The following is a 22,454-nucleotide window of genomic DNA, read 5'->3' as shown; positions in this document are numbered from 1 at the left end:
CCCTTGATCATTTTGGTTGCCCTTTTCTGCACCTTTTCCAACTCTACAATATCTGTTTTGAGGTGCAATGACCAGAACTATGTATACAATATTCCAAATGTGAGTGCATTATAGATTCATATAAAAACATTATATAATCTTGACAGTTTTATTTTCAATATCTTTCCTAATCATCCCCAACATGGAGTGTGTCTTTTTCACAACAGCTGCATACTTGGTCAACATTTTCATTAGGCTGTCCAACACAACCTCGTGTTGTTTTTGGTAATATGCAGTACCAGTAGATAGCCTAGTGTGACCCATATGACCAACTGATATTCACCGAAGGTGTAGGAGATGATGCCTTTTCCTAATTTACCATTGCTGCTTTGCTCCACCAAATAAATTATAATTTGCTTTTGCTTTAATGGGTTTAAAATGTACTTTAAAACATTCTAGTCAGACATGTAGAAAACGTGCCTGTTTCAGGCAGAGGTTAGCTTCCGAAAATCTGCAGCAGAAAGAAAAGACTGATCAAAATCAAGAAGATCTAAGGGATACGATTTGTTATAAATTTATTTTATCTTCAGTATTTCAGCTTGCACCTTTGCTCCAGCACTTTTTAAAATAGAACGTTTCACCTATGGCAGCGTCTGCCAAGTTTACATTGAGTCCCAGTCAATGTTCTTAAGAGAGGCTTAGCTTAATCCCATTAAACCATGTTGTGTTCGTTGTTGCATATGACTAGTTTACGTCTGAATTTCCCCACCCCCCACCCCGAATTAGCAGTCTCAGGTTTTTACAAAGCTGTTGAGTTTAAAACATCCATATGCAAAGACTCATATGTACAAACTATGACCTGATAATCCCGAAACAGTAGTCAGTTAGACAGGAAGGGGATTATTATTTTTCCACACACACTTTTTTTTTTTTTTTTGGCCTAGAAACAAGAATCTCTCAAATTCTACCAAATATTTAAATGGCAGGAAGAAAAATATACAAGCTTGTATTTATACCGTACTTCTATCAATGGCAACAGGTTGTAAATTCATGTTTGCAACTATCACAAAAGACTCATGAACACCAACTCAGCTTTATACTGTAAATACTGCTGGATCAATGGTTTAGGATTATCAATCATCGTTGTCATATGTTGTCTATAACAGTTCAAAAAGCATCCTGGAGAAAAATCCTGAAAAACACATACCTTACGGTATATAATAATGCACCTGCATTAGCTAAATATATACTGTACACAAGTCTTATCAGCATTTTATCTACCAAAGATGTGAGATTCCACTTTTAAATACAAAGCAGATAGCCAGTAATGTATACTTATAATACAGTCCTCCTTTTCTTCTTCTTTTTTCTTTTCTTTTTTAACCTTAAACAATTTGGTCACAATGCACCTTTGATATAAAATCATTTTAAATTTTATTATTAATACTCAGGACATTAGGATTGCCAGAATTGGAATATTCTTTTTTTCAGTAGTATTTTGAGAACCACGTTTGGTAACAAATACCGTAATCAGGAACGAACAGACAAGTTCAGAAAGATGAAGTATGTTATCCAGAATCCGTTCCAGCTCAAAACAAACAAACAAAAAAGATGTTACTGTGATGAGAAAAGGGATTAGAGATACAGAAACACCGCAGTATCTTTCCTCTCCCCAAAGACTACATCTTTTCTTTTTCTTCTTTTTGGCTGGAATGTTTAATAAATACATATTTAGAAAGGTAAGGCAACAACTTCAAACGATCCAAACTGTTTGCTGAACTCCCCCTCCAATTCCCAATACTAGATCCATGATGACCTAAGAGACCAATGTCATAGATGTACTCTTTTCTTTAATTACTTTCAAATGGCCTGAAGAAAATGTATAGCAATACAATAATTTAGCCTCAGTATTACTAACACAAATCTGGTCATGTTATCAACGGTATACAACTAATACTGGTCGGATACTGAAGTCTGCGTTGTTGCCACTGCACACTTTGATAAGGATTGGCGAGATGAGCCTGGATTCACAATCAATTGATTCACTGACAAATCCAGAGCACACTTCCCAATTCTGTGTATAACCACCTTATATTTACTCATAATGTTCACACTGAAGGAGCACCAAAGCAAGTCTGGTACTCAAAAGTTGCTTATACCAGAACAAACTCTTAGCATTAAGGACCTCTATTTTTTTTTCCATGGCCCTAAACTGTATAAACATTCAACTCATGAAGATGTGCAAAAAGGAAAAAAAAGGGGGGGAGGGAACCCAAAGTCAAATTACATCATAGTTATCCAGAGGAGAAAGATGTTACACAAACTCATAAGAAAATGACAATCTTTTTTTTTCGCTTTTACTATAAATACATTTAACAGTTTAGCAGAAAGACAAGCTAAATTTAAGATTGTTCACATTTGAAGTTGTAACACTCTCTGCTAATGATAAATAAGGAACAGGTCCTGACAATGGAATTTGGACATAGCAATTTTCAGCAACAGATCTTTTGAAGACTGGTTTAAAGAAGGGTTAAAACAATGATTATTTTTGCAAAGTTCTGAGAAGTCCATCCGGTGTCCAAACTTTGGATTGAAGTCCTTATTTTTTTCCTTTACTTAGAGACAGATATATACAGTGCTGTTGTAATAATGAAACAAATGTGAAATCTACTGTAAAGTTGCACAATACAGAAAACTGTTGCTCCATCTTCTACTACATACATGTGTGACTCCACAGGTTAATTAATGCTGCTTGGTTTCTTTTTGTTAAGTTGGAATTATTCCATCACGTCTAAGACCCCGCTTTAATTCCAAATCCTCCAGTTTCTTCCATAGTTCTTCACGTTCCTTCTCCTTTTTCTTCTCACTAACAAATAATTTTAAAAAAGGATTAGTGACAAAAAGATGTTTAAGATCCTGGTTTTACCTTGTGGCTTACAATAGTACTGCTACAAAAACAACACAGCAGGAGACAAATGATGCACCCAAAGTATCCCAAGGTATCCATTTTCTCTGAAATGTCCTAAGATTGCACACAAAATAACAGCAACTGTATAATCTCAAGCATTCACAGAACAACCCAAGCTGGTAATGCCTTGTAGCATCCAATTCTACCATGTCTGTCAAGACTTCAGAGTCACACCACTTGCTCAATTCGCTGGCTGAACATCTCCTGCACTTAATGGAATTTCTTTATCCAATTTAATGAAAACCTGCCTTCTATAACAAAATAAAGGTAGATGATAGGCAATAGAATGAACACAACTATGGATCAATAATGTAGACTTTGGGGGGGGGAAAGGAATGTGTTAATATTCCTGCATTTCAAGCCATTAAAAAAGCTAACATATTCAATACATTCCTTCAAATATTATGGAGCTGCCACCCAAACCTAAGGCATCTATTTTCTTTTCCAATGAATCCGAACTAATTTAATATATTTTTAGTATAGGCTTCTCTCAGTTAAATTTCAACATTAAAGCATTATTCCATTTGATTGATAAAGCATTCATATGCTTTATCATTAATGAGAATAACTATTCTATCGTAAGTAGTAATCTCAACCAAACTCCAGCCCCCAACTTTTCACAAAACAGAAACTATCATCTCTCTGGTTTATAAACAATATTGCATAACTTTAAATTTGCTGGAGCTAGGGATTAGTTTTTTAGTCCGAACACAGGAATTTAACTTTCTTTGTAATACCCTACAATGATTCAACAGCAATAAATATCATACATAGTTCAGAACTGTGATATTTTGCATTCAAGTACAATCCTGAGCTACAATCATACAACTATTTTGTTTGTAATATAGAAGCCCCAGTGAAAACAGTAAGGTTTACTCTCTAACTGAAGTGTGCCCTCTATATGATTAACACTTTCAATTTGTATAGGAATAATGCTATTACTGCCGAGATCCAAAGAAGTTTGACTAGTTCTGTGCAACTAACCACAGTTCGTTAGATTTGGGGCTTGTGTTTCCCAAACAAATTCCTCTTGTTGGAATTCGGCTATGGGGCAGTATATAAATGTAATAAATAAATATATACATACATAAATAAATAAATAAATAAATAAATAAATAATAAACCAAAGGGATTTTAAACAGTGGTGTGCCATGAGAATCAGCTGTTCAAGTAACAAAAAGTCAAGAATGCCAGTGCAGATTCTCAAGCCCTAAAATGGCTTTATAAATCACTGCCTCCAGATCTCATAATCTCTAAAATGCAACTGATGCAAAATAGGTGAAGCCTTGTTTTGACTGTTTTAGGTTATTGAATATCAAGACTCCTGTTGAGATGCCAAAAACATGATCAATGCATCTCTAACGGATAAGAGTTCACCAGGTCTTTGATGAAACTTGCATAGCATTTGCATATGTCAAAATTAGTAGCATGCCCTCTGTTTCCCTGGAAGTTTTCCAAGATGGTCCTAGCATTATAGAAGCTGCCTAGCCTGGTTTAAACAAAATGTTAATAGACAAGCATAACTCAGACTGAAACTATGTGTGTATATGGAGTGTATAAAAACCAAGGGCACTTTGTACTCCGCCAATAACATTTCTTTAAAATAAAAAACGTCAAGCAGTGAGCTGTGAGCCTGGAGATGGAACTGAGCAACAAGACGGCCTCCAAAAATGTGTGAGAGGCTATACTAACCTAACAAGGCTTGATGACATACAGTACCCTTCGCTTTGCTTGTGGGAACCCCGAGTCTCACAAAAGACACGACTTTCACCAAGTCGCAAACTGCCCGGAGTTCCCGAAGTTTCCTCATTAGTTTCACCTGCTGCTTTGGATAAGCTGAAATTTCAGACAAAAGATGATGCACTATAATTGGAGAAGGATGATTAAGGAAAAGACAGAGAAACATTTTATCTAGGGTGCAACTAATGACTGTATGGATGGCACTTCTTCTAGATCCTGCAATGTCAAAGCCTCGGATGTATCAAGATATTTGAAGAAGGAAAGCTAGAAAGATGGGGAAAGTGTCACTTTGCTTAGAGATTTCAATGAAGATCAAGATATAGGTCATGAGGGTTAATGTCAAATGCTTTTGCCACTCGCCAAGAGGTCCTGTACATTCCGGACACTATCTTCAAGCAAAGTGATGCCTAATTGTTGGGAGGTGGGGGGTTTTTTGTAATTTTATTTTTTTCTACCCAAACTCTTGATACATTTAAGTCTTTAAGAACATAGAGCCAAAAGAAGTTCTGTGAGGAATGCAAGTTCACAAGCTACGCAATGGGTACTGTATCTCATAAAGGGGGGGAAAAAACAACCATCTATACGTCTTGCAAGGGCCAGGCTAATGAGCATGCAGGGGGAAAAATGAGGCATTGCAATCAATCGTGTGTGAAAATTATGCCGTTACTGCAAAGTGTAAAAGAAAAAGAAAAGAAAAAAAGAACGGAAAACTAAAACAGCAGGCTTAATGCACAGCTGACCAAAAAAAAAAAAAAGCTTTAAAAAGTTACCGCTGGCGATCTGACTTGTAAGTGGCTGTCAACTCGTCAAACATTGCGCTGTTCATTTCCATAAATGCCTTCAGCACGTTGTATACTAAAGCCACAATAGCCCTGTGAAATATGAAAGAAGAGGTAAAGGTCCGTTAATTTGCAGTTCAAACACAGGACAGAAAATATTTTGCCAAAGCCTTGTTCTGATCTCTTCTGCCTGTAATGGTCAAATTCCTGAGATCACCAAGGCCACCATCACCCCACATTTAAATAGTTATAACACGGCCCCTACACATTTCCCAGGCTTCCTCACACCCACAAGCCTTCTGGACATGCTCAGAACAATGTTTCAGCTGCAAGGAAAATCGGAGTTATATCCTTTGAGGTACAGTCCTTCCTGTCTTCCCCAAATTTATGATGACTCTACGGTATCAGAATCCTGAGTTAATGTATTTTGTGCTGCAAGGTGTCAGTAACCACAGCGCAATCCAAAGAATGGAGGCTTTTAAAATTCTGCAACACTAAATCAAAATGGAACTGTAGCAAGCCAAACTCAAGAGGTCACTGCTCTGTGCAGAACGAGAAGAACCAGAAGGAGCAATTAAAATCTAGAGTTTGCTGCTAAAAAGAAAAAAACTGAAAGCAGGGAGAGAACAAAAACTTCAGCACAGGATTAGAGTCAATTGCCCAGGCAGATGACCAAAAGGTTGCCTTTCCTTCCTTTCATCTGTGACCACAGCTAGACCTAAAGTTTATCCTGGGAGCATCCAGGGTTCACCCCTGCCTGAGCACTGGATCCTCTGTGTGTTACCTAGATGATCAGGTTTGACCCCTGGACGATCCAGGGATAAACCTTAGGTCTAGCTATGACCCCAGTGTAGTGGTGAGTGGTTCAAGCTGCCAAATAATAGGGCACACGATACCCAAAGCTTTGGGACCTTTCAAGGCTTTCTCTAGAGCCTCTCTCTAGACCAGTTTTCCTCAACCTAGCACCTTCCAAATGTGTTGGACTACAACTCCCACCACCCCCAGCCATTATGGAGGGCATCGTTCACAAAACACTCATTTCCCACAAGGCTATATTATGCAGTGGAATCAGCTCTAGCTCTTTGTTTCATCTATGTCAAAGCAGACAGAAATCAGCATTACATAAAACACGGATTTCACATTTAAAATTTTCCTTTATAGCTGCGGAAACTCAGAGAATACTATGCATATTTACCCAGAAGGAAGTCCCACTGAGGTCACTACTGCTTACCCATAAGTAGGCAGGCACATTAAGGGCAGGGGTCTCCAACCTTTTTGGGCCAGGAGGCACATTAGGAATTTTGTGTGTTGTGTGGACTATCACAAAATGGTCACTGGGGGCCTTGCCCATTCACGAAACGCCTAGTATGGTGAGCATCGCCAGTCACAAAGCACTAAAGGCAAACTGGTGGGACTAAAAGAAAAGTTTCTTGCCTAACAACCCATGTTGATGTCAGATGTCAGTTCTGAGCTCCAAAAGACAAAAACTTTATTTATTTATTTATTTATTTATTTATTGTGATTTTTATACTGCCCAATAGCCAAAGCTCTCTGGGCAGTTTACAAAAAAACTCTCCATTGAAGCCAAATAAAGATGCCACTGGAGGGCAGCATTATATTTTGTAGCCTCCCAGATTAATAAAAAAAAAAACTCAGAAGAAATAAAATAAAATTCAGGAGGGGTAACTGGCAGGTACCAAAAGATGGTTCTGTGGGACGATTACCACCCACAGGCATCCGGCTGAGGACCCCAGAGTTAGGGAGACACACTATAAGGAAGTTTTATAAAGTTACGGTCTCATCTCTCATCAACTTTCCTTACTAAGCTTTTAGGGCGCCATTCCTATCAGCCTATGAACTCAGTGGCTGATAAGAATCCAGAGGTAATCTTCGCCGCCGTGGCGCCCACCCCTCCTACTCCGCATTTCAAGTAGGCAGGCATTTTTGCCTGTTTAGCCAAGGTGTCGAGGCCTCCCCTGTCTGTTCCCCTCCCTGCCCACAGGAATGCCCCCACCATTCCCTCCTCTCCAAGGCTACTATTGCAACCTTTAAGAGGCAGCTGGCACAGTGCTCTCTGCGCCAGCTGCAAGGGGAATGGGGAGGGGAGCTTGGATTCCTGGGTCCGAGGTCAGAGTGCGGTCTCTGACCTCGAATCCAGGAATCCAAACTATTCTATGCCCCCCCACACACACTGTCTAGAGGCTATAGGATTGCTCTCTGAATGACCCACCTACCCCTCAAGGCTGATTCCAATGACACAACCTCTTCTGGGGTTTGTTCACACATAGTTTGTGGGTTTTCATATGTAGTGAATGGAAGGAGGTCCTTTGGGCTTGCACACACACATCTACATTACATGTAGAACCAGAGACAGCACAAGACACCTTGGTGTCTGAGAAAGAAAACCAAATGGCATTTGCTGCCATTTAATGGTATCTCCGAAGTGGCAGCTTGAGAAGGGCTATTCCCTTTGCCTAATAGACGGCTCTTAAACTCTTAAAAAGAGTTGGAAAGACTGAGCATGTAGGACCTAGCTCACATATGCCTAACTAGATCTCATTAAAAGGTTATGTGTACAGCAAACAGGAAGTGCAAGCCTGCCATTCACTCCCATAGCTTGCCACTTGTATAATCTACAACAGAAGCATATCTGAAAGAACCCATGGCAAAATGTGATTTGCGGCTTTCGCCATTTTCTGCCACACTACCACACAAGCCTAAATAATACTTTGGAAAACCTGTATGCTCAAGGCTGCAAGCACAGCAATCACTAATTCCAGGGAACCTAGATTCAAATAACATACAACATCAGAAACTATGGCTATGCACCAAACAATATTTGTGTACAAATTTCCACTGTAACTTTCAAGTAAATACAATCAGATCATACTAAGAGTACTTTTGGAAGTCCAAATAGGCCCTCCCTATCTTCCAATAGTTATATCTTTGGTTATGTTCCTAAGTGTCCATGTACAGAAGAAGACAGGGTTAAGGACACAACTTCATCTGCTCACGCTTTCTCGCTCAACAGTTCGAGTTTTGTTTCGATTTTTACCCTTTTCCAAGGCTCTCAGGGCAGTGTCTATGGGGTTATTTTATCACACTATACTTTACAGCATTGCCAGTTAGCACAGTATATACTGTGTACTGGATACACAACAACTTTCCCTGTCATTGTATGGTATCCCAGAGACAGCTTTCCTGCATACAATGCAGATAAATATCTGTAACAGTTTTAAATGCACTGTTCTGATTGTGTACTTCCAAAGTTAAGTACATTCTGTGTCGCGTTTAGTTATGCCATAAACCTTGTAGGGGGTGTAAAACATATAGGTCAGAGAATTTGTGTTTTAGTGGGTAGGAGGCAGCATTCAAAGGCAGAAACGTAAGGCTCTTGGTATGCTGGGAAGTAAGCAGCAATGGCAAAACACACTTACGGATTCCAGTGTTCTTTGGAAATCCTGTACAGACTGGAAAACATGATGGGAAGTATTACATTGGAATTCTCCTCTATCAAACTCATGATGTATTCATTATTCCAATAGTATAATGCTCTTTCAGCCACCTTGAATGAAAGGAAAACTTGTATTGTTTTTTCAAAAAAATAATAATTCTGTAACATTTCCAAGTGAAAACAAAAGCACACGGCAAAATGTGACCACAGAAGCAACTAGACCAACTGCCAGACACCAAGAACCACTGCAATAGATGGTCCTTTAGGGAAGCCAGGGGAAGGGTTGTTACTCAGGCCACCATCCCTTTACCACACCCCACAGCCCTGGGCTCCCTGGGTACTGCTGCAGTGAAGAACAGCAAAGGAAGACCAGCAGGTTCCAACAACCATGCCCTGAGAAGACCTCCAGTATGCCTTTTTTCTATTTTCATGTGTTTTATCATCTTAAAAGCTGCCTTGTAAGGGTAGCGTGCTTTGAAAGACAATTTAAAAATATATCAAATAACTAAATAAATATTAATGAGTGTGCACATGTCAGTTCCTGAACAGCAAGCAGTAGTTACTTACAGCACTTATTAAAATTTACAATGTGCCTTCCGCTAGTATTCTGTGGATTCCCCTAACAAGTGTGGAATAGGTCACTATTTCCATTTTACAGCAATACTCGAAGTTGAGACAAAGGTGCTTATTTATTTTACTTTATAAATTTATATGCTGCTTACTAGATCAAAAAACTATCTCTAAGTGGTTTAACAAAGCAAAAATAAATTAAAAAAAAACATAATAAATACAAAAACATTTATGTAAGTTATAAAAACATTAAACCAAATACACAAAATACCATAATCAGCAAACAAACTGGGCAGCATAATCAATCAGGGAATGCCTGGGTAAAGACATAGGTCTATAATTGGTGCCTCCCAAATGCATTTTTGGCTTTCTCTATCTAAAACCACTGGAATAAGCTACACAAGTTACTTTTTCTTTAAATTCTCTTTCCAATAGGAAGACAACCCAATTAAATACTTTTATTTGTACTATAATTTTAATGCCTTTATTATTAGCTGCCTAAAATTATAGTTGTGTGGGAGAGAAAACAAAAGCAGCATTGTTCACTACTATCTTCCCTTCTATATGTAAAGTTACAGCCTCCCTGAATGCCGACCTCTATTTTGGGAACATTTCCTCTCGAAATGACAACAGAACAAGTGTTTCCAGTCAGTGTCATGGAGTATGTCATTGTGGAATTAATACTATCAATACAGGGCAAACTCAGAACTTAAGTATTGATTTGTTACATCTATTAAGAGGCTTTTAGTACAATCTTGCAAACAAATACACATAAGAAAGCTGCAACTCCGTTTCTTTTAAAATGTGAAGGTCACTTTAGAAGAGGGAAATCTAGAATGGAGTTATCACAGGAGTGGGGAGTCTGTGGCTTCTCCCTCTATCTCTTCTCTGTGCCAAATAACCCCCACAAATGACTCCTTCCAACACCCCTGAAGTGTTCAAGTTACGCGTTTATGAGAGTAAATCTACATGTGAAAATCCATAGGAAAAATATGGAGGGGAAGTGCTCCTTCACAGTTCTGAAACCTGTTGTTCTGAAGTGACTTCTCATGACAAAAAAAAAGCGCTGTGGCTTTTTACCTACAACGCACAACACAGACCAGAAAGCCGCAATACTAACCTGAAAGTGAGGGCTAGAGACACACTTAGCTATTTGTTTAAACAAGGGTTCTTGAATTTTGACAAATTGTGAAGGTTCAATCACATCTAATATCTCTTCCAGCTCCCCAAGAAACATGACCTACAGTGAAAAAGTAAGTATTAAATTCAAAACTCTTTTGCGTGCAGTTTTTTCAAACAGATTCTGAAGGAAGTATCAACGCAGCTTCTACACTTAGGCAAGTACAGATAATGCATTGAAGGAATACTCTTTATTTGCAAACTCTTTATTTGCATATGTTAGCTGCAATTCTCCATATACTTCTTAGAAAATAAATGCACAAAAGACTACAATTTATTTGTACAGGACATGAATGTGTGTAGTGTTGAAGACTATGCACCTAAGGTGAAACCACCAGACTTCCACATGTCACACTCAAGAGGAGACGCAAGCAGTTCCAACAACTCTTAAAATGTTTAAGAACAAAGTGGGGTGGGCACTTGACTTTTCCCAGATGGCATTAAGGAGGTAGCCATTATTTTACTCCTACAACAATATGCAACACACAATAGTTACTATTCAAAATCCTAAATTAGGCTACTGTCAAACTGTGCAAAACAAAGGGCTTATGATATCTAAGAAGTCAACAATGCATGTTCAAAAAGGTCTTATTAAATGCCTCATAAAATTATTTTCTCTAGGTGTCTTACAATGTAAGATATATTTACAAAATGGTTTAGCAGTATTCAGGCCTCCTCATAGGCAGCTAAATTTTAAATTGCACTACAAACCATATATATTTATTATATTTCTATCCTGCCTTTTCTCTAAAGAGCTTAAGGCAGCGTACATGGTTGTCCCCTCATTTTAACCTCAAAACAAACCAGTGAGGTAGGTAAGGCTGAGAGATATTGACCTGGTTCACATGACACAATAGACATGGGTTAGACAGCCCATGGGCTGTTAGGGACGAACAGGAGACTGGGGACACTGCCAATTCGACTTTTAATCAGCAACCCGTGAGCTGCTCCTTCATAGGTTGTTGAGCTTGCTGTGCAAACCTGGAATACTGGGTTGTTTAGGGGCTAAACAACCCAATGGTTAACCATGATTTGTTGTTGGGTTAACCATGGGGTTGTTTACCCACTACACAACCCAACGCTCCAGGTTCAGACAATATGATCAGCAGCCAACAAAGGAGCCACTCGTGGGGTGCTGATTAAAAGGCGAAGCAGCAGGCACGCTGCAGGTTGTTTAACCCATGGACTATCGTGTAATGCAAACCAGCCCAGTGACTGAATGAAACACTAACATACGTGGAAGAACGTGGTACTTCCTTCTGAGTTGAGAGGGGGAAGTTGCTCATGTTTATGTCCATAGCTATCCCATAAAATAGGGGGGAAAGCTTTGTAGAAGTATGTGTTACTTTATTTAGCTCAAAAGGTCTATCAGACAATGATTTTCCTATGCCAATACTACCTCAATGCATGTATAGAGAAGCTCCATGGTTTACTACTTGCAACTAGAGTTAATAAGATTGAGTGGACTGAACCAAAATAGATCTGAGCTACTATACACACAACCAAAGATTGAGCCTGGATCTCATTATCTGCCCAGCATGTGTTCTATCATTGAGCTAAGATTCATCTCCATATACATAAGTAGTATCAGCTTCGGAAAACATTGCAAGGGACAGATCATGCAGATCAAGTCCACATGCACTGAGTTCTCTCCATGCAGGTGCCCATGGAAATGTGAAGTCATATGGTTTAGGTCTGCGTTTTTTGTAAGGATTCTGTCAAACAGGAAGGCAACCTAAAGCCCATAGCTTACCTCTTTTTGACTGCAAGTTTTCGGCCAGAATTTCATTAAACCTCTAATGACCTAAATTAAAGCCAAAAAGGTACACAGACCATTTAGATATAGGAATACACCGCACTGTGCTCTGCAAAGTTAATGTTCAAGATAGTAAATGTACATGTATCATACTTACAGGCTCTGTGAGTGAAGGGTCTTTCTCCAAAAACTGCACTATGCAATATGCCAACTGCAAAGAGGGGAAAACATGAAAATTAAAAACTTGTATTGGGAAGTCAAGGGGGATAAATGTATTGTTAGGGCAGCTAATCCAGATATACCGCTTAGATCCCAACTACAGCAAGCAAACTACCCAATGTGATACTGGGCATTTTCTCCTCCCACTTTCTGCTGTAGTCCCTTGCACCAGAGGATTGGGTGACCTCTCTGGAACAATCTCGGATGTGATGCCAAGGAGAGGCGGGGAGCAGCTGCACTGGGAAAAGCCAAATCAGGGACATCCTTTCTCTTGTGTGAACACAAGAGCATTCCACCTGCACAGGGGCCGTTTTGGATCCTAGTTGCATTCTGCTAGAAGTAGTTTATATTTCCAGAAAATCATCACCATCATCATCATCATCAATTCATTTGTTACCGGCCTCTCCCTCTGGATCAAGGCGGGGCACAACACAAATGCAAACATCATACAACTAATCAAAACATTTAAAACCAATACATAACTAAAAGCTGCACATCATTTAAAGGCAAATTTAAAATTCAAGTGGGTAGGCCTGGTGGAAGAGATCACTCTTTATGGCTTTCTTAAATTCCGGAAGACTGTTGAGTTGATGAATCTCTCCCGGCAAGCCATTCCACAAACTGGGAGCGGCAGAAGAAAAGGTCCTCTGGGTAATACCTGTCAGCCTTGTTTTTGTTGGCTAGAGTAAATTCTTCCCAGAGGACCTGAGTGTGCGGGGCAGATTGTCCAGGGGAAGGCGATTCCGCAGGTAGCCTGGACCCAAACCATGTAGGGCTTTAAAGGTGATAACCAACACTTTATACTTCGCCCGGAAACTAATTGGCAGCCAGTGAAGAGATTTTAAAACTGGTGTAATGTGGTCACCCCTTGGTGTACCGGTGACCAGCCTGGCTGCCATATTTTGAACTAGTTGAAGTTTCCGGACTAGGCACAAAGGTAGCCCTATGTAGAGCGCATTGCAGATTTCGAGCCTTGAAATTACCAGCACGTGCACTACCGTCTTTAGGTCTTCTAACTCTAGGAAGGGGTGCAGTTGGCGTATCAGCCAAAGCTGATAGTAGGCACTCCTGGCCATCACATCTATCTGGGCTGTCATTTAGAGCGACGAATCCAGAAGCATCCCCAAGCTTCGAACAACATCCTTCAGGGGGAGTGTAACCCCATCCAGAACTGGTTGACACACCTCCAAACCCAGGTTATGGCTTTTTACAGCAAGCACCTCCGTCTTGTCTGGATTCAGCTTCAGTTTGTTTTTCCTCATCCAGCCCATTACCACCTCTAAGCATTTATTCAGAGGAGACACACTATCCTTAGCCGACATTGTTGTCGAAGGCATAGAGAAGTATATTTGGGTGTCATCAGCATACTGATAGCACCCCACCCCATGCCTCCGGATGATCTCTCCCAGTGGTTTCATGTAAATATTAAATAGCATTGGGGAAAGGATGGCACCTTGTGGAACACCACACAGCAGCTCCTTCTTTGAGGAGAAGCTATCCCCAAGCATCACCATCTGGAACCTGCCTGAGAGGTAGGACCGGAACCACTGAAGCACAGTGACCCCAATTCCCAGTCCCCTCAGGCGATCCAGCAAAGCTGCAACCAAGTTCATCAAAACACCAAATTCCTTAGTATACTAAAGCAACTAGATACATGTGAGTTTGAAACTGAATTTCAGCACTAAAACGCTTCATTTTTTTTCTTTTACATGTATGGCAGCACTAGGGCATCTCATGAAATGTGCTACCACAGCCAAAGACTGACATATAAAAAGGCTAAGCTAGCAAGACAACAGAGGCAAAGTTTAGAGAGTACTATTCCTACGACTCAGGAAAAGATAAGACATACAGTCATTCAAGGGATAGGCAAACAGCTGCTCTCCAGATGGCTACTAGTCCTCATGGCTATGTGCTACCGCCAGTATCTATATATGCCAGTTGCTGGGGAACATGGGTGGGAGGGTGCTTTGCACTGTGTCCTGCTTGTGCCTGGTCGACAGCTGGTTGGCCACTGTGTGAACAGAGTGCTGGACTAGATGGACCCTTGGTCTGATCCAGCATGGCTCTTGTGTTCTAGGTGTAGTACCAACCACAATTCCCATAATTTGTACCACAACTCTCATAAGCCCAGCCACAATGGCCAATGGTCAAGGATTATGGGAGTTATAGTTCAGAACATCTGGAGGACACCAGGCTGCCCACCACCTGGTTATGCTTATTATTGTCAGAATTAAAAAGCAAGAATGTGGTGGTGGGATAATTCTAACTGCGGGATTTATTCTAGCCGCTAAAATAAAGCAGCTCGTTCAGCATTTGTGCCAGGCATTCAGAGTATGATATGCCCATGAGGCATAATCCGAAACACAGACAGTCACTGATGGGCTACCACTCCCTTACAGCAGATAAAAGCCAGTCTCCCTCACAGCTTAGCATTTGACCGTGGGCCAAAATACACAAAACAGTGGAGATCTGTGAGAAAAATCTCCCATCTCTACTTTTCTTTCAAATGCAGCTGTGGGGATGCAATATGGCAATAGGGGAGGGTTTAACCCTTTCCCTTGAGTTAATTTACCAATATAAATCCCTCCCACCCACCCCCAGTCCCATAGCTGCTATTTGCCCTGTAAGGGCACATGCATATTTCCATAAATTTTCCCTAGCAGGGGCAGATTGCAGCCACATGGTGTGTATGTGTGTGTGTGTGTGTGTGTGCATGTGCAATTTTTATTGGAAAGCAATCATGAGAGATAAAGGGTTTTTGAAAACCCATCACTGCAGTCTCAATAAAATCCCAACTCATGCTTTGTTTAGCCCTCTGCTAACAAGATATGAACCTAAAATGCTGTATCTCAATGTGTGGCTTTCAGATCTGATTATACTACCTGTGTTCACGTGGTGATGGGAAAAACCTGAATGCTTGAGAAAACATTAAAGCACTAAAGACCCAGATTTGAGTTTACCCAAGATTAGTAGAAACAGTCAGAACAGTCAGAAAAACTTTCTAACAGTCAGAAAAACTTCCTGACTGTTAGAGTAGTGCGACAATGGAACCAGTTACCTAGGGAGGTTGTGGGCTCTCCCACACTAGAGGCCTTCAAGAGGCAGCTGGACAAGCATCTGTCGGGGATGCTTTAGGGTGGATTCCTGCATTGAGCAGGGGGTTGGACTCGATGGCCTTGTAGGCCCCTTCCAACTCTGCTATTCTATGATTCTATGATTCTAGTTCAGGATGAAAAAGGACAAACCAAATGCCTTCTCTCTTGTGTTGCTTTCAAAGGGTTGGAGGCAGACGTAATGGCTTGGTTCACATGATCACTGCAGTTTAAACAAACCATCGTGTCTTGTTTCAGCCGCAGAGCGTGTCAGCGTAACCACCCCCCAAGGCACTGCTTGTCATGTCATTCGAACCGGGGCAGCATGGCTTGTCGAAGAGGGAAACAACCCTCAAATAACCCAACAGACCATAGCGATTGTGGGAACCAGGCCATTAAAGTGCAAGCAAAGGATGCGTGCAAAGTGCAATTGCAGGATATGACACCTCACCTCAGTAACCTTGTAAGACACCAACAAGCTCACACCTCAAACCAGCCTCACGCTTAGTGCAACTACACTTTTAAAATATAGCTCAGATTTATGACAAGATCAACAACAACAAAATGTGTTTATTGCAATCTAAATGTTTAGGTTCTGTGTGGAGTTGATGTTTCCAATTTGGTACAGTTGCATATTAAGTACAGCACAGCACAATTCTAACAAAAATGGGAAACAGAAAATATTTGTATAAAAGTTTCTACCTGTGCATGGAAGAGTGATAGACTCCTAACAGTATGTAGAGGGATCAGCACTTTCACCAAAAACTGTTTATGTTCTGCTTTAAGAGGTAAAGCAAAGCCATTGATAATACTAGAAAGAAGAGGAAAAAGATTTTTTTATTATCATGGCATCTGTCAATTCAGACTGAACAGAACCTTACCTAATCACAAGTACACAAGGGTTAGGCATTGGCACAAGTATACACATATATGTAAAGCATGTTCTAGATTTGCCCAAGAACAAAGATGATCTTGCAAATTTTATTTATAAACAAACAAACAAGAGAAGTGCATATTAGGAAGCACTCTAGGGGATTTTTCATCTCATTACTTGTCCCCTGGCACAATGATATCAGAAGTGAACTTTGGTTTCCTTCTCTTCCTCCCTGTGTAAATGAACCACATTTACTTGAAGGTGGAATTTCCCTGACAGTGCAAGATAAAACTAGAGGTATTTCTCTCAGGATCAGAGAGATTTCATGCTGAAATGAATGCGGGAAATCTTCAGTCATTCACTTCTACTTGAAGTAAAACAACTAGGGAAGGAAGCACACGAGAGTGAGGTCTGCTCCTGGTCTCTATGGAGCTGGAATCCTGAGGATCAAGTAACAGGTAAGCAAACTCGAAGTGCAGGCCAGCCTTCCACAATCTGGTTCCTCCAGATGTTTTGGTCCTCAACTGCCATCAGCACCAGCCAGCACAGCCAATGAACAGGAATGCTGGGAGTTGTAATTCAAAACATCTGGAGGGCACCAGGTTAGGGAAGGCTGGGATGGACCATCCAAAAGATCTACAATGGGAACAGAGAAAAGCTTGATGCCACTATGTGACCTGGCATCTAAACTAAAGTTAAGCGGATGTCATACAGCTAAGGATACGGACCTATAGCCTTTGAAAAATATCAGCCTGTTTACATGTAATATTGGTAAGAATGAAAGGACTACCTTGCCAAAAATGGGATGCCCGGTAAAACATAGAATGTCTGACAACCCACACTAACAGATCAATTCTTTAAATCTACTTTATCATGGATACTGTAAAGACTGCCTCAAACTAGCTAAGACAAAGCAGCATCCAACTTTGGCAAGTGACTTCACCCTATGTCAGGGAAACCCCATAACTAGTTTCAGGGAGGGATAACCACAGGTTCAAGTCCCTACTCAGCCACAAAGCTCACTGGGTGACTTTGGGCCAGGCCCCATTTCTCACCTCACAGGGTTAGTGTAATGATAAAATGGGAAGGGGGAGAACCATGCCCACTGATTCCTTTCTCCTCGGAGAAAGGGGAGCAATAGGCGGATGACAACAATGATAATGATGGTGCTGTCTTAAAATCGTACATTTTGGGGGATCCAGTCTTTGACTCTCAAAAAAATTAAGGTAAGCCTTTTCACGTGTCAGGTTTAACACCATGCAGGAGTGTTATCGGTGAGGTTAGCAATTAAAATGAGACTTCATTACCTTCCTAATATTTCCAGCAGTTCAGCTACACCGTTGAAGTGTTCAGTTTCATAAACAAACCTGCCCAAATAAATTACATAGATTAAATGCTCAAATGAATTGTTTTACAATCCACGTAACCCCTATGAGCAGCTTTCGTTCCCCTACTACCGCCACCACCACCCCAAAAAAAAACTTACCGTAGAAAAATATTGTTAATCTGTTTTCTGATAAATGCTCTAAGACCAAGGAACTTGCCATAAATTCTGTGTAAGACTGTCTTTAAGTAGTCCCGTTCTCGAGGATCTTCACTGTCAAATAGCTCCAACAGCTATTTAAAAAAGAGAAGAAAGGCAGCTCAGACATGGTGCGTGACTCGACGCCTCTGAATCTGCTTTTTCTGCCTTTTCTTTGGAATCTTCGTGCTTACCTTAAACACTGCATCCATTCTGTCGATTGTGGATTTCTGCACACTGCCTGCCTGATCCCTACCAGTATTTACTTCTTATGCACTAACCTGCCAAATGTAGGGTAGGTTCCGCTCGTGGCACCAACTGCTAGAGAAATGGGGCTTTGGCACTTTATTATTATTATTATTATTATTATTATTATTATTATTATTATTATTTATTTATTTATATAGCACCATCAATGTACATGGTGCTGTACAGATTATACACAGTAAATAGCAAGACCCTGCCGCATAGGCTTACAATCTAATAAAGTTGCAGTAAACAATAAGGAGGGAAAGAGAATGCAAACAGGCACAGGGAAGTGTAAACAGGCGCCGGGTAGGGTGAAGCTAACAGTATAGAGTCAGAACAAACTCAATATTTAAAAGCTATAGGGAAAAGAAAAGTTTTTAGCTGAATTTTAAAAGCTGTGATTGAGTTGGTAGTTCTCAAGTGGTAACATAGTCAGGGTTTTAGTTGTTCCAAAACCAGCTAGGCACTACAGCCTGGAGACAGTAAAATGCTTGGGATTAGCTGAAACTATTTATTAGTATTTCTTAAATGTATATTTATATGTCTTCCTATCAGAATGATCAAGGTTACCACCACACAAGGTAAATGCAGAATAATCATTTAATGGCAGGTGTAATAATCTAAAAACTTCCGATGGAAGTTGATACTGCCCAGCAGCTACACCAGGAACTGCATCTGACAGTGGTATGTCAGAGGTAGGGACTCTATGGAGTGTGTGTGGGGCGGGGAGGGCAGTCTGACACTGTTAGCTTGTTCAGTTGTGTCCTTGGATAGCCTAAAGTATGGCGTTTGAATCAAGGAAGTTCAGCTTGAGATTAGAGGGAAACGTCTAGTATGTCTAGACCAGGGGTGGGGAATCTGTTGTCCTCCAGGTGCTGTTAGACCAACTCCCATCAGCCCCAGGCAGCATGGCCAATGGACAGGGATGATGAGAGTTGAAGAACCAATGATCTAGGCTCAAACAACCCTGAACAAGTGGAAACACTCGTTTCCAGAACAGGGCAAGACAGCAGAGCTTGCAGAAGGGAGCATTTCTGCTCATTTCGGGTTTGTTTTTATAACCTCAAAGCTCCACTGAGCAAAAGGTAGGTCTCACAGGCAGAACAGAACAGGTGGAGCTGCCCTGTTGGATACTGCCCACACTGCTTATGCATTCGTAAGCCCTAAGAAGAAGCAGTGAGTTCAGACATTTCAAACAATATGTAATATTTATAATATGGCAGCAGAGAGAGAATTTTTTCAACAGATGGCTTTGTGGCACACTTTTCCACGTAGTTTCTGGTTAAGTTACCCATTTGTCAGTGCCAACATTTCCTCTCATCTTCTACCTTCCAATCAATTTCAGCTACCATCCCGCAACGTTATCTTCATTCTCAATGGGAGTTTCTCGTGGATGTGTAAAACAGGGATGTACACCTGGTTCTTAATTTCTCAGACTCATGAATTCCTATGATTACTAACAATTCTAATTAATAAGGACTAACAGAATTAATGCCATCATGAGCTTAAAGAAGACAAATCTCCTTACCTGTAATACGAATTTCTGATCTATGTACTTTTTGGCAATGCTGGGCTGGAATTCTTGGCTTTCCAAAAATCGGATGAAAAATTCATATACAAGCTGTAGATCAAAACACAGTTTAGTCATGAGTAACTGAATTTTTACTAGACACATATGTAAATTGTTGTTCTGCTTCTATCTTAGGGCAGCAGGTAAACATGTAGGTAGGTAAAGACATTTATTTATTTATTTATTTATTTATTTATTGCACTTTTATGCCACCCAGTAGCCAAAGCTCTCTGGGTGGTTCACTATAGACATCATCAATAGGCTACCCCATCTGCTGCCCCAATCCCCCCTACAGAGGTACTAAATATTCTCCATGTGGAAGGAATTTTTGTGGCTGTTAAATCCAACATTTTTTTAAAATTCTCCACATAACCACCCTTTTCCCTCTGTCACCTCCCACATTCCTTGGGTCACTTTATCTGGCCTGTTTTTATAGTTAACCCTTTTAAATGACACAGACCCACGTATACCACTGACTACTGCTGTTATATGCCCTGAAACCTCAGGATTGGATGGGGTATGTATCCAAATAAATAAACTCATATTTCCACGTGTTCATATAAACTAGAGTGATTCAAGCCTAGCGCCCATTAATTTTTCTCATTTAATCGTCGTCAAAAGAATTCCAACTCATGCTAAGAGCAGGCATTGCCAATCCTGCAATGCTTGTACACTGACTTGTCAAACTCCCAGGGATAATCCACAAGCACATTCTTCTGCCCCTCCAGACCCTTGAAATCATATAAAATAAAGCAAATATGATGTTGACAAGAGTTGCTGAAACAGTTTGGAAACATTTTACAGTAATTAGAAAATGTTCAGGAGCAGTCTCCTACAACACAGATGTCTGGTGCAGAATAATTTGATTAAATCAGGAGTCGCTTTCTCTAGCCTGAAGGATACTTACATATACACTGCCTCACATGCACTTGCACGTAAATGCACACACACTAATGGCCGAACTATACTTTACATATAAATATGTGCAGCTATAGCCTTTTTTGTTTCTTTTTAAAGCCACTTTGGGATGGCATAATTGATAGGAAAGCAGCAGTAGAAGGAGGGGGTATTTAACTTTTTTCCTTGCCCAGTTTCCACACTCCAAATAACCCTATTTATTTATTTATTTATTTATTTATTTATTTATTTATTTATTTATTTATTACATTTCTATACCGCCCAATAGCCGGAGCTCTCTGAAAGCAACTTATGAAAGCAACTTCCCTTCCCCCTGCGGGGTTTTAATGTATGGACATTTTATGAAAACTCCTCAGGACAGCACAATTTGGAGCAAGGAAAGGGCACCCTCTCAAAGACATTTAAACAAAACATAGGCTACAGCTGCACGTTTGCATGTACATGGAAACATATACAGCTGCCTTCTACCAGTCTAACCATTCTGTCCATCTAACTGTACTGTCTCTGGTTGTTCAGGATTTGAGATAGGACTCTGGAGATGCCAATGCTTGAATCTAGGATCTTTCACACATAACGCATGTGGCTCTATGCCTGATTTCTTTTAGAAGAAAGCAACTGACCAGACCAAACTATTGTTCAAAGTACAAAAGAGAATCTAAAGAAAGCAATGAAATTGACATTTTACTATTAAAATGTCCACGAAATTGATTTTAGAAGCTGTAGCCTATCATGATCAGGGGTCTGGAAACAAAGCCCTATGAAGGTTGTCACACAGAGGAAGGCCAGGATCTCTTCTCGATCATCCCAGAGTGCAGGACACGGAATAATGGGCTCACGTTAAAGGAAGCCAGATTCCAGCTGGACATCAGGAAAAACTTCCTGACTGTTAAGAGCAGTATGACAATGGAACCAGTGACCTAGGGAGGTTGTGGGCTCTCCCACACTGGAGGCCTTCAAGAGACAGCTGGACAACCATCTGCCAGGGATGCTTTAGGGTGGATTCCTGCACTGAGTGGGGGGTTGGACTCGATGGCCTTATAGGCCCCTTCCAACTCTACTATTCTATGATAAATTTGGCTCAGGTATTTTAGCAACTTAAAAATAAGCTAGTAAGAAGACTGAAAGCTGTAGCCTATAGCTAATTCACCGTAATGTGACTCTATATGTCCTAGGAACCTATTTAAAATAGTGTCCCATACTTCCTTTTGCAAAAAAAATCGGTATTTGTATTAAAGCAGAATGCCAAGATAAATGTAGAATTTAAAAGCACTGCGCATTCTTCCATAATATAAGGCGATTCAGTAGTTCTGTGGCTGAGAAATAGGACCATGACATTTGAGAAAGGAAGAGCAATCGTATGGCTCCTAGGCAGCATTTGAGGGACCATAGAATAGTTTGGATTCATGGATCCAAGGCCAGAGTCAGCACTCCAGCCTCAGACCCTGGAGTCCCCAGCTCCCTTCCGCCTCCCTGCTGGCATAGACAAAACTGCACCAGCAGCCTTTCCCATGTCGCAAAAGAAGGTAAAGGGGCTGTTCCCATGGGCAGGGAGGGGACTGGGGAGGCCAGCTTACGAGGAATCCTC

The 22,454-nt window shown here is 40.6% G+C and overlaps 1 protein-coding gene across 4 annotated transcripts in view; it reads right to left on the bottom strand.

Moving 5' to 3' along the window:
- Positions 1-539: 539 nt before the first annotated feature.
- Positions 540-22,454, bottom strand: part of PPP2R5E (protein phosphatase 2 regulatory subunit B'epsilon) — an 82,064-nt gene continuing 60,149 nt past the window's right edge. For 2 of the 4 annotated variants that reach the window (XM_063118144.1, XM_063118142.1), the window contains exons 5-15: positions 19,910-20,002; positions 18,097-18,227; positions 17,918-17,977; positions 16,439-16,547; positions 12,583-12,636; positions 12,423-12,473; positions 10,611-10,730; positions 8,904-9,031; positions 5,458-5,559; positions 4,640-4,783; positions 540-2,845 (exon numbers count right to left, since the gene is read on the bottom strand). In XM_063118144.1, the coding sequence (XP_062974214.1) occupies positions 2,746-2,845; positions 4,640-4,783; positions 5,458-5,559; positions 8,904-9,031; positions 10,611-10,730; positions 12,423-12,473; positions 12,583-12,636; positions 16,439-16,547; positions 17,918-17,977; positions 18,097-18,227; positions 19,910-20,002 (1,092 nt within the window). In that variant the 3' untranslated portion in view covers positions 540-2,745. Of the gene's footprint in view, positions 2,846-4,639; positions 4,784-5,453; positions 5,560-8,903; positions 9,032-10,610; positions 10,731-12,422; positions 12,474-12,582; positions 12,637-16,438; positions 16,548-17,917; positions 17,978-18,096; positions 18,228-19,909; positions 20,003-22,454 lie in introns of those variants that run through there. The other 2 variants (XM_063118143.1, XM_063118145.1) reach the window with 2 other exon arrangements.

The sequence above is a fragment of the Elgaria multicarinata genome, chromosome 2 (genome assembly GCF_023053635.1).
Source record: "Elgaria multicarinata webbii isolate HBS135686 ecotype San Diego chromosome 2, rElgMul1.1.pri, whole genome shotgun sequence".
In the NCBI taxonomy this organism is placed as follows: Eukaryota; Metazoa; Chordata; class Lepidosauria; order Squamata; family Anguidae; genus Elgaria; species Elgaria multicarinata.
Note: the sequence above shows the minus strand (reverse complement) of the source record. Positions and strands in the feature narration are given on the sequence as shown.